This window comes from Thalassophryne amazonica, chromosome 3 (assembly GCF_902500255.1).
Source record: "Thalassophryne amazonica chromosome 3, fThaAma1.1, whole genome shotgun sequence".
Lineage (NCBI taxonomy): Eukaryota > Metazoa > Chordata > Actinopteri > Batrachoidiformes > Batrachoididae > Thalassophryne > Thalassophryne amazonica.
In genome coordinates, this window is record NC_047105.1 from 27,290,660 (window position 1) to 27,302,677 (window position 12,018).

Below are 12,018 nucleotides of genomic sequence, written 5' to 3' on the forward strand. Positions count from 1 at the left end.
TGGATTAATCTTTTTAGTCACATAGCACTACTATTATTCTGAACACTACTGTATGGTGTTATTTCATGCAGTGCTTGATTGTATCAAATGCCAAAAAATTAGTAAATAAGACAACAACTAACGCTACAAACACAGCTTGCCCATTTGCCTCACTCGCATCCGCTGTGGCTTCTTCAATGGAGCGTTGTAGTCCAACCATTTCTCTGGGTAAAGATCCAGTGGTGTGGGTTTTTTTCTCCATAAAATGAAAAGAACAAACATAGGGACGTTTGGGTGGATTTTTCAAATTCAGTGCCTTTAGCCAGCACCGGAGATCCTCCAGGTGGGAACAAGTTAAATGCTCGTCCACAGCACTCAGATCTCCACTTTCCATATTCAAAACATCGTTCTGAAAGTGAAAGTGATAGTTTCCTCTTCTTCCAGTCGTTGTGGCACCCACGAACTGAACAATTAATGCTGTTCATGTTTGGACACTTCTAAAGTGCTGTGTTCCCACGTAGCTAATCACCAGATGCAGTGGTGATATATATATATATATATATATATATATATATATATATATATATATATATATATACGAGGTCTGTGAGAAAAGTATCCAACCTTTTTATTTTATGCAAAAAATATATGGATTTGATTCAAGTCCAGCTGTCCACAATTTCTCTTATACTCACTCGACTGGTAAGAACTGAAATCCGAGATAGGCATGTCCCAACTTACCCTCTAACACTCCGAAACGGAGGTGTTCCTTTGTCTCGCTTCATCAGCGAATCGGTCGTGACGCGCGAAGCCTCCGCGTGGCTTTCCATGACAAAATCTCTTGTTAAAGTGAAATCTGCCGAAAAATGGCTGATGCCCAGCTCTTATGATAACCAGAGAAATTGCACACGACGGTCCCGGCTCCACACAGCCATCCGTTTAGAAATTATGTGGTGGTTTCTGCCTCTCGATGGCGGCTCGGAGCGCGGCGCGCCATGTGACATTGTGGGGCATCCTTAAAGCTGTAGTAACACTCCTTATTCTCTGTGAAGCCCATAAAATTTTCACCGAAAGCCAGATAAATTTTTCGAATGGTTTCCAGCTGCCTGTCTCTAACAGTTTCTGAAAAAATTCTGATGGAAAAAAAGCCCAAATCATTCCGCTATTTCCTCGCAATGAAACAACGACGAGAGGGGTGGACCAGTGCTCACTCAAAGCCTGCCCACAGGCGAATGACGCAACCGACAGGCGTGGAAAAACTCACGCATGCGCACGAAGGTTCAAGCTTGGCTGACGTAAAAACATATGAATCAAATCCATATATTTTTTGCATAAAATAAAGAGGTCAGATACTTTTCTCACAGACCTCGTATATATATATATATATATATATATATATATATATATATATATATATATATATATATATATATATATATATATATATATATATATATATATATATATATATATTATACTTTGCACTGGATACCCATTAAAGAACTGCAAATTATAAAGAAGACAATGCTCATACGACTGAGAGTATTTTAGCATTGTTATTTTTTTTAAATACAGTATGTGTAAAATACATTGATTGCTTTGTGTGTGAAACTTGAGCTACAGTGAATGTCTTTCTTTATATTTCTACTTAGCGCTACATATTTATTTCAAAGCTCTCCTAAGATAAGAAAACTAATTTTATACATTCTCTCTCTCTCTTTTTCCCTTCCCTTATATATATATATGTGTATATATATATATATATATATATATATATATATATATATATATGTGTGTGTGTGTGTGTGTGTGTGTGTGTGTGTTTGTATTACACTAGGGCATAGATTTGGTACTGTTTATAAAACAGGTAGCTGACATTTTTCACACACACATATGTATGTATATGTGTGTGTATTTTTGTCAATGGTACGCTGTACATTTTGCACCTGGGTCTTTTGAGCTATCCTCCCATAATTAGATACAGTATCACACGATGCAGCATTACAAATAAACATGGTAAGTATCCCAGATCACTCTCATGTTCATTTCTTATGAGGGTGACTTGGCTGGGCATAGCTTGGGCAAATAAGCAGGTTTTTTTTGTTTGTTTGTTTGTTTTTAATATATCTTTTTTCTGGATAGCCCAATTATGTACATAGATTCACAATCAAAGTATTGTCATAATTTATCTTTCCAATAGGTTCCTCACTTGGTCATCATTCATAACACATTCACACTTTTATGAACACTTGTGGTCAGTTTAAAGTTTCCATTTCACCTCAGCATCCCAGCAGTTGTGAGCATGTTTCTCCTTGGAGAACATGAATCACATCAGGAAGGGAATCTGGCATAATACTCCTGCACTACCCTAATCCAGATGTGTACAGGATCCTCTCTGGGGACCCCAAGCCACCAGCTTTGTTTTCATGGTACTTCACGTTCCGAATAAAATGCTTTGTTATTGCAACAATATCCTCTTCTCTGACCTGGAGAGATTTATAGCTGTCTGTCATCTGTATGTTCACATTTTTCCCAACAATCTCCCATATCCTGTATTTGCTTATTCCTGTCCTCCTCCATTTCCTGTCTGTGTCCAGCAGCATCTTGGTGATGGAGGCATCGGGTGCGCACGTTTCTAAGTGCATTTCTGAGAGCTTCTGCAGGCTTAACATAGTATTTCTTTATTAGTGTGAAACATCTAGATCATTTCATTTTAAAGAGCATCCTTCTATATCCACATTTTGTTCTGCAAAACTCCACAGAGCAAACGACGAGTGTTCGTTGAAGTTTCTTTTTGTGCGCGTTCCTCTTTAAGACATTGTTCATTCAGACTATTTATGTATCCAAGGCTCCAGTGCTTCACGCTAACACAAAACTGTTCATTATTGTTACTGCGGCATTCAGTCAAAAGCTCAGAAATTACAACTCATGGCAACTCCAATGATCAGAAAATTTCTTCCTTTATGTGGGACTGTGGGAGGTATTGTGGACGAAGATTAGAAATAATGGAAGTCATAATACAACAACACACTTAAATTATGATACAATCCATATCTGGATACAACCTTTTACTGTACCATTTTTCCACAATATTTCACATTCAAACTCAGTGTTTCACCACTGTTGTTCTTCTTTGTTGAGTTAAGTAATAAATTAATCACAGTGAAGTTAATGTATTAGATCCGTGTTTCTCAAACATTTTCAGACCAAGGATCACCAAAAAACAAAAAACAAAAAAACTAGCAGACAGCCACACTCTTCACATTTCCTAAAACAGAAATAATTTACATATGAGTTGAGTTACTAATGAATATATTATATACTGTATTTTCCAGAGAATGTCTTTTTTTACTGGTATGGTATACTGGTAGAGTTCTTGCGACCTATATTACAGTGTGACTTACGAGTTATACACATTAGCTAATTATAATGAATATAAAGAATTTATATGAGTGAGATTAAATTTTATATCAGACTTTCCCAAGAATACAAATGTGAAATAAAACCAATTCTAATAAAGAAAGTACACTTCCACAATGCAGAAAAATGGCAAATTAAAGAGCTGATAATACAGAAAAAAAAGGTGTGACTTATATTCCGATGCAACTTGTACTTTGGAAACAAATAGTTTCCTTTAGGATAAATAAAGTTGATTGTATGTTGTGTTATGTTAGTATGTTATGTTATGTTATCTTATCTTATCTTACATGCTAATGTCTATGAGACTGTGGAGTCACTGATCAGACAAACCACAGTACCATATACAGCACAGTTCTGTGCATAAATACCAATTTTCATCAACTCAAACAACTGTAATTGTTAAATATTTTTTAAAAAGTTAATTTATATTGTTTAAATGTTTGTTTATGAGCTCAAATTTGATTTGAACTTTGCTTTCTGTATGTAGAGAAATGCAAACAATTTTGATGATGCATCCTGTATTTACAGATGTACAAAATGTTTAATACAATCAGATGGGATTATTCAAATGACTCCTCCCTTTATATTACACTGTTCTTCTTGATTACCGTACCACTTCAGTCGTACAGTAGTATTATAGCTCTGAATACCAACACGTGTTTGTACGTCCATTAACAAATTCTAGTTTCTTTTTCCCAAAGTGCCACAGCTATGTTAAAAAAGGAAATGCTCAATGAGTTACACTAGCTTGTTTCTTTAATCTATTTAAACTTAACCTAATGAATTATAACATTTCAACTCAATTTCATGAGTTATTGTCATACAAACCCAAATTTGTGAGTTGGTTCAATGAAATTAAAATATCAATGTGTCAATTTAACATAACAGTGGGAAACACAAAACTTAAAATTCTTTTGAAGTTTACTTATCGTTACTTACATTTTTAAGGCTGCAGTCGAACTGAAGTTTTTAAATAAAACCACTGTGATAACTTAGCTGAATTCCCAAACCCAACTTGCCTACAAGTAAATCTTAAAGCAGTACTGTATATTAAAAATAAACATTGCTGAATACTGTTACTCAGCATTGTCAGCATGGAGCTGAATAGTACTTAATGTAACGTGTGCCAAAGTGTTAGCGTGGAGAACAAGAGCGATGATGCTTGATGTTGTCTGTACTTTCATCTCTTAATGGCTCAGGCTAATGAGCGAGATAATCTCTGAAGAAATAGTGATCATTTCACAAACCATAGATTTCCTTATTGCTTCTAATTTATTCACAGCTGATTTAACGAAGAGACAACTGTAAAAACTTCCATTAGCTGCTCCAATATGCCTCCAGAGACATCGACGTACTCAAAATACAGATCAACCGGACGGCCAACCACATCGCTTCTGTACAACATTTGTGAAGCAAATCCAGAGAGTAAAAAAAGGAGATATAACCTATTTCTCAAACATATGAGGGTGCAAAAACATAGCATAGCACATTGCAAGCTGGTGAACCTTGACAGGAAAGAGTCTAGAAAAATGTAGCCTCACATTATGTCTGCAAGCATCAGGATTTTCTTTCAGTTCTTGAACTAATCCAATGTATTTGTCCTTCTTTTGGGTTTTGCTCTGTTGTCACCATCGGCCTCACCTCACCATGCTTCAGAAGACATGCTTATTCCTACTCTTATTACCTGTAAGTAGAGATTTCACACCAGGTATAACTGCTTGATCAATTCTGATAACATGACTTTTCTTCAATTTTGTCTTGTTTTTCTTTATGTTGGTTGATTTAAATCATAAACCACGTTAATCTCCAAGCAGCCAGATTTATATTACCACAGATAGTAATTTTGTGTAGACAAACATGTTAATATACATAGATGTAACAGCAGAATGACAGGTGGAACTAAAACACAGGATTGCAAAAGTAGCATTATGTTGAAAAGTAAATGTTCCAAAAAATTCAACAGAAAAATATGGATAATGCAGGACTTGATTCCATGTATAACGGTTTGAGCTAAACTCAAATAATTCAAAAATGTCACATTAAATAATTAGTATTTTGTGTAACTGTCAACTTACTTTACCAGAATATACAAGTTTCATTGTATACATTACTACCAACTTAATTTCGGAGAACAAATAAATAAATAAATAAATAAAATTTGAAAGTCTAAATATTAACTAATGCTTTAGTTTGTGATACAAATCCTATTAAATTTAGCATACTGCCACCAAACGTTCTGTAAAAGTACATATGTTCATTGATCAATGCCATGTAATTTCACTCTAAAATTTCCTTGATTAATTTCACTTAATACGTTTAGGGAATAAGCCTGTTGTGTCTGATGATTTGCAGACGTTCATGCTGGTTATACGGTCACAAATTGACCTTTGTTGACCTTTGACGGATATTTGCGACCGTAATCCATCAGACACAAGTGGGTTATTCCCATTCTAGTCCAATCCAAAAATCCAAACCAAAAATCAAACATTATATGTACACTATTAAATAAATTTGTGATGTTATTCTACAGTGTGTATTTCACAGCAGCCATTCTCCACACTTGGTTAATTGTTCAAGCTTTTGTATGTGACTAATGTACAATGAATGCTTTTGAGATTAAAATATACTGTCAGACACAACATAAAATCACAGTAAACAATACATAGCTCATGATACTGTTGTGAAAGTGTAGTGACACAGACCCACAACAGGGGGTGCAAATGAACGGTCAATAGATGAGCCAAAAGGTAACAATTTAATGTTGTGAAATGTGCACAACGAACATACAGACAATCTCAGAATATAATTACAGTCAAATTACAAAGGTGACGTGTGGGCAGGCTCGAGGATAGAAGACGTCTGTCCTGAGAAGAGCCGGAACCACACGATTTCCGCCCCCACAGAACCTGGTGAATACTGGAGCCGCCAAGTCCCGAATTCCCAGGTGATCACCGCCCCCGACTGTCGGATCTGGTACTGCTGGCGAAGAACAAAGACAGTCAAGTGTGGGTGTGTGTACACCCAGTAACAACAGCGGTGGGAATGCCACCTCCACCTCTCACTCAATATGTAGCAGAGTACCGCAGTGATTCCTCAGGGGAAAAGAGTGCCGTCCTGCACTCACTCAGCCTCCACAGAAAAAGGAACCGGTACTCCTGCAAAACTCACAATATACAGATATATTGTAAAACAAATGGCTGAGGATATTACCTCCAATGAAGTATGATATCTCGGCGATGAGGTGGAGATGACGTCTGGTCTTTATGGAGTGCGATGATGAAGAATGTGTGACAGCTGTCAGGAATTAATGAGTGACAGCTGTCACTCCCAGCTGTGTCCGTGGCGGCAGCGCCCTCTCGTGCCTGAAGCCCGCACTTCAGGCAGGGCGCCCTTTGGTGGTGGGCCAGCAGTACATCCTCTTCTGGCGGCCCACACAACAGGACCCCCCCCTCAACGGGCGCCTCCTGGCGCCCGACCAGGCTTGTCTGGGTGTCTGCGGTAGAAATCGGCCAGGAGGGCCGGGTCCAGGATGAAGCTCCTCTTCACCCAGGAGCGTTCTTCGGGTCCATACCCTTCCCAGTCCACCAAATACTGGAACCCCCGGCCCATTCGACGGACGTCCAGGAGCCGGCGCACTGTCCAAGCCGGCTCCCCGTCAATGATCCGGGCAGGAGGCGGTGCCGGACCGGGAGCACAGAGGGGTGAGGTGTGGTGAGGCTTAAGTCTGGACACATGAAAAACCGGGTGGATCCGCAGTGAAGCTGGGAGTCGGAGCTTCACTGCGGCAGGACTGAGGATTTTGAGAATCTTGAAAGGTCCAATGTACCGGTCCTTCAACTTGGGGGAGTCCACTTGGAGGGGGATGTCCTTCGTGGACAGCCACACCTCCTGCCCGGGCTGGTAAGCAGGGGCCGGGGATCGCCGGCGGTCTGCATGGGTCTTCGCCCTCGTCCCAGGCCTTCAACAAGGCAGAACGGGCGGAGCGCCACACCCGACGGCACTTCCGCAGCTGGGCCTGGACCGAGGGCACACCGACCTCTCCCTCCACCACGGGGAACAACGGGGGCTGATACCCCAAACACACCTCAAATGGGGAGAGGCCGGTGGCAGAAGACACCTGGCTGTTATGCGCATACTCGATCCAGGCCAGATGGTTACTCCAGGCCGTCGGGTGCGCGGATGTGACGCAGCGGAGGGTCTGTTCCAGTTCCTGGTTGGCCCGCTCTGCCTGTCCGTTCGTCTGTGGATGGTACCCGGACGAGAGGCTCACGGTGGCCCCCAGTTCCCTGCAGAAGCTCCTCCAGACGTGTGAGGAGAACTGGGGACCACGATCTGAGACGATGTCGGTGGGTATCCCATGCAGACGGACGACATGGTGGACCAGGAGGTCTACTGTCTCCTGGGCTGTTGGGAGCTTCGGGAGGGCCACGAAGTGGGCCGCCTTGGAGAATCGGTCCACTATCGTGAAGATGGTGGTGTTGCCCTGGGACGGCAGGAGGCCCGTGATGAAATCCAGGCCGATGTGGGACCAGGGGCGATGAGGCACAGGAAGCGGTTGGAGTAGTCCTTGGGCCTTCCTGTGGTCAGCCTTGCCCCTGGCACAGGTGGTGCAGGCCTGGATATACTCCCGGACGTCGGCTTCCATAGACGCCCACCAGAAGCGCTGCCGGACAACTGCCACGGTCCTTCGCACCCCTGGATGACAGGAGAGCTTGGAACCGTGACAGAAGTCCAAGACTGCAGCTCTGGCCTCTGGTGGGACGTGTAAACAGTTCTTCGGACCTGTACCTGGGTCCGGGCTCCGTGCCAGGGCCTCCCGGACGATCTTCTCCACGTCCCAGGTGAGGGTGGCCACGATAGTGGACTCCGGCAGGATGGGCTCCGGTGGATCCGACAGTGCAGTTTTGACCTCCTCTTCGTGTACCCGGGACAAGGCATCCGACCTCTGGTTCTTGGTCCCGGGGCGATAGGTGATCCGGAAGTCAAAACGCCCGAAGAACAGTGACCAGCGGGCTTGCCTGGGGTTCAGCCGCTTGGCGGTCCTGATATACTCCAGGTTCCGATGGTCAGTGAAAACCGTGAACGGCATAGACGCTCCCTCCAACAGGTGTCTCCACTCCTCAAGAGCCTCTTTCACCGCAAGGAGTTCTCGATTGCCGACGTCATAGTTCCGTTCAGCCGGGGTCAACCTGCGTGAAAAGTAGGTACACGGGTGAAGAACCTTATCGGTCTCTCCGCTCTGGGACAGCACGGCTCCTATCCCTGAGTCAGAGGCGTCCACTTCAACCACGAACTGGCGGCTAGGGTCGGGCTGCACCAAAACTGGCGCAGTAGAGAACCGTCGTTTCAACTCCTTGAACGCGGCTTCGCACCGATCCGACCAGGTGAAGGGGACTTTTGGAGAGGTCAGGGCTGTCAGGGGGCTAACTACCTGACTGTAGCCCTTAATGAACCTCCTATAGAAATTAGCGAAGCCGAGGAACTGTTGCAGCTTCCTACGGCTTGTTGGTTGGGGCCAATCTCTCACCGCCGCAACCTTGGCCGGATCAGGGGCGACGGAGTTAGAGGAGATGATAAACCCCAGGAAGGACAAAGACGTGCGGTGAAACTCGCACTTCTCGCCCTTCACAAACAGTCGGTTCTCTAATAACCACTGCAGGACCTGACGTACATGCTGGACATGGGTCTCAGGATCTGAAGAAAAGATGAGAATATCGTCCAGATATACGAAGACGAATCGGTGCAGGAAGTCCCGCAAGACGTCGTTAACCAAGGCTTGGAACGTCGCGGGGGCGTTGGTGAGGCCGAACGGCATGACCAGGTACTCAAAGTGACCTAACGGGGTGTTAAATGCCGTCTTCCATTCGTCTCCCTTCCGGATCCGAACCAGGTGATACGCATTTCTAAGATCCAGCTTAGTAAAGATTTTGGCTCCATGCAGGGGGATGAACACGGAATCCAACAATGGCAACGGGTATCGATTGCGAACCGTAATCTCATTCAGCCCCCTGTAATCAATGCATGGACGAAGTCCGCCATCTTTCTTGCCCACAAAAAAGAAACCTGCCCCCATCGGGGAGGTGGAGTTACGGATTAGCCCGGCAGCTAATGAGTCCCGGATGTAGGTCTCCATTGATTCGCGCTCAGGTCGTGAGAGGTTGTACAGCCTGCTGGATGGGAACTCAGCGCCTGGAACCAAATCAATGGCACAATCGTACGGACGGTGCGGGGGAAGGGTGAGTGCCAGATCCTTGCTGAAGACGTCAGCAAGGTCGTGGTACTCAACCGGCACTGCCGTCAGATTGGGAGGGACTTTGACCTCCTCCTTAGCCTGTAAACCGGGAGGAACCGAGGATCCTAAACACACCCGATGGCAGGTTTCGCTCCACTGAACCACCACCCCAGACGGCCAATCAATCCTGGGATTGTGCTTCAACATCCATGGGAAGCCCAAAATCACGCGGGAGGTAGAAGGAGTTACAAAAAACTCAATCTCCTCCCGATGGTTTCCAGACACCACCAGAGTTACTGGTTGTGTCTTGTGTGTGAGTAAAGGGAGGAGGGTGCCATCTAGTGCCCGAACCTGCAATGGCGAAGGAAGCGCCACCAGAGGGAGCCCTACCTCCCTAGCCCATCTGCTGTCTAGCAGATTCCCTTCTGACCCCGTGTCCACCAGTGCTGGGGCTTGAAGGGTCAAATCCCCGCTAAGGATTGTGACTGGGAGTCGTGTGGCAATCTGTGTGTGTCTCAATTGAATGTTTTGACCCCCCCCCCCTTAGCCCAGTCTCTAAGGGCGAGTGTTGTCGTTTTGGCCGTTTGGGGCAGTTTTTCTGTATGTGCTCCTTTGAGCTGCAGAGAAAACACTCCCCGCGGATCAGCCTCCTCATTTTGGCCCTGTGCGTTTCCCTAACAACATCAGCAGGGGGAGCTGTTACCCCACGGAGCGCTGTGGCTGTGGAGCGTGAGGAGGGCGGTGCCTTTTCGAACCCGGAAGGGAGAGGGGCGGCGCTTATCCGGTCACGTCCTTCGCCTCGCTCCCGACGGCATTCCTCCAACCGATTGTCTAACCGTATAACGAGATCGATAAGCTCATCTAAATCCCGCGGTTCCTCCTTAGCTACCAGCTGCTCCTTCAGAACCAACGACAGTCCGTTTATGAAGGCGGCGCGGAGCGCAACGTTATTCCAGCCGGACCTCGCAGCCGCGATGCGGAAGTTGACTGCATAAGCGGCTGCGCTCTCGCGTCCCTGTCTCATTGACAGCAGCACGGTTGAAGCGGTCTCTCCTCTGTTAGGGTGATCAAACACTGTTCTGAACTCCCCCACAAACCCAGTGTATGCTGACAACAACCGTGAGTTCTGTTCCCAGAGCGCTGTAGCCCAGGCGCGTGCCTTACCCCGAAGCAGAGCAATCACATAAGCTATTTTACTAGCATCTGACGCGTACATGACGGGACGTTGTGCGAAGACGAGCGAACATTGCATGAGAAAGTCCGCGCACGTCTCCACACAACCTCCGTACGGCTCAGGAGGGCTTATGTATGCTTCAGGGGATGGTGGGAGGGGTTGTTGAACCACCACTGGAATGTTCATATTCTGCACAGGGTCGGCAGGAGGACGAGCTGCAGCAGCGCCCTGAGCGCTCGCCGCCATCTGTGCGGAGAGAGCCTCCACCCTGCGGTTCAGGAGGATGTTTTGCTCGGTCATTTGATCCAACCGAGCCGTAAAGGCGGTGAGGATGTGCTGTAGCTCACCAATCACGCCTCCTGCAGACGCCTGCGCTCCCTGCTCTCCCATTGGTCGTTCAACAGCCGGGTGACGCCCCTCGGAGTCCATGACGCTGGCCGAGATATCCTGTTGTGAAAGTGTAGTGACACGGACCCACAACAGGGGGCGCAAATGAACGGTCAATAGATGAGCCAAAAGGTAACAATTTGTGAAACGTGCACAACGAACATACAGACAATCTCAGAATATAATTACAGTCAAATTACAAAGGTGACGTGTGGGCAGGCTCGAGGATAGAAGACGTCTGTCCTGAGAAGAGCCGGAACCACACGATTTCCGCCCCCACAGAACCTGGTGAATACTGGAGCCGCCAAGTCCCGAATTCCCAGGTGATCACCATCCCCAACTGTCGGATCTGGTACTGCTGGCGAAGAACAAAGACAGTCAAGTGTGGGTGTGTGTACACCCAGTAACAACAGCGGTGGGAATGCCACCTCCACCTCTCACTCAATATGTAGCAGAGTACCGCAGTGATTCCTCAGGGGAAAAGAGTGCCGTCCTGCACTCACTCAGCCTCCACAGAAAAAGGAACCGGTACTCCTGCAAAACTCACAATATACAGATATATTGTAAAACAAATGGCTGAGGATATTACCTCCAATGAAGTATGATATCTCGGCGATGAGGTGGAGATGACGTCTGGTCTTTATGGAGTGCAATGATGAAGAATGTGTGACAGCTGTCAGGAATTAATGAGTGACAGCTGTCACTCCCGGCTGTGTCCGTGGCGGCAGCGCCCTCTCGTGCCTGAAGCCCGCACTTCAGGCAGGGCGCCCTTTGGTGGTGGGCCAGCAGTACATCCTCTTCTGGCGGCCCACACAACAGATACAGG

The 12,018-nt window shown here is 45.6% G+C and overlaps 1 protein-coding gene across 1 annotated transcript in view; it reads left to right on the forward strand.

Annotated features, from left to right (window-relative positions):
- The window catches only part of ptprt (protein tyrosine phosphatase receptor type T), a 1,196,058-nt gene that overhangs the window by 737,560 nt on the left and 446,480 nt on the right, over window positions 1–12,018 (forward strand). The window contains exon 17 of the mRNA XM_034165958.1: window positions 5,056–5,085. Within this exon, the coding sequence (XP_034021849.1) occupies window positions 5,056–5,085 (30 nt within the window). The remainder of the gene's footprint in view (window positions 1–5,055; window positions 5,086–12,018) is intronic.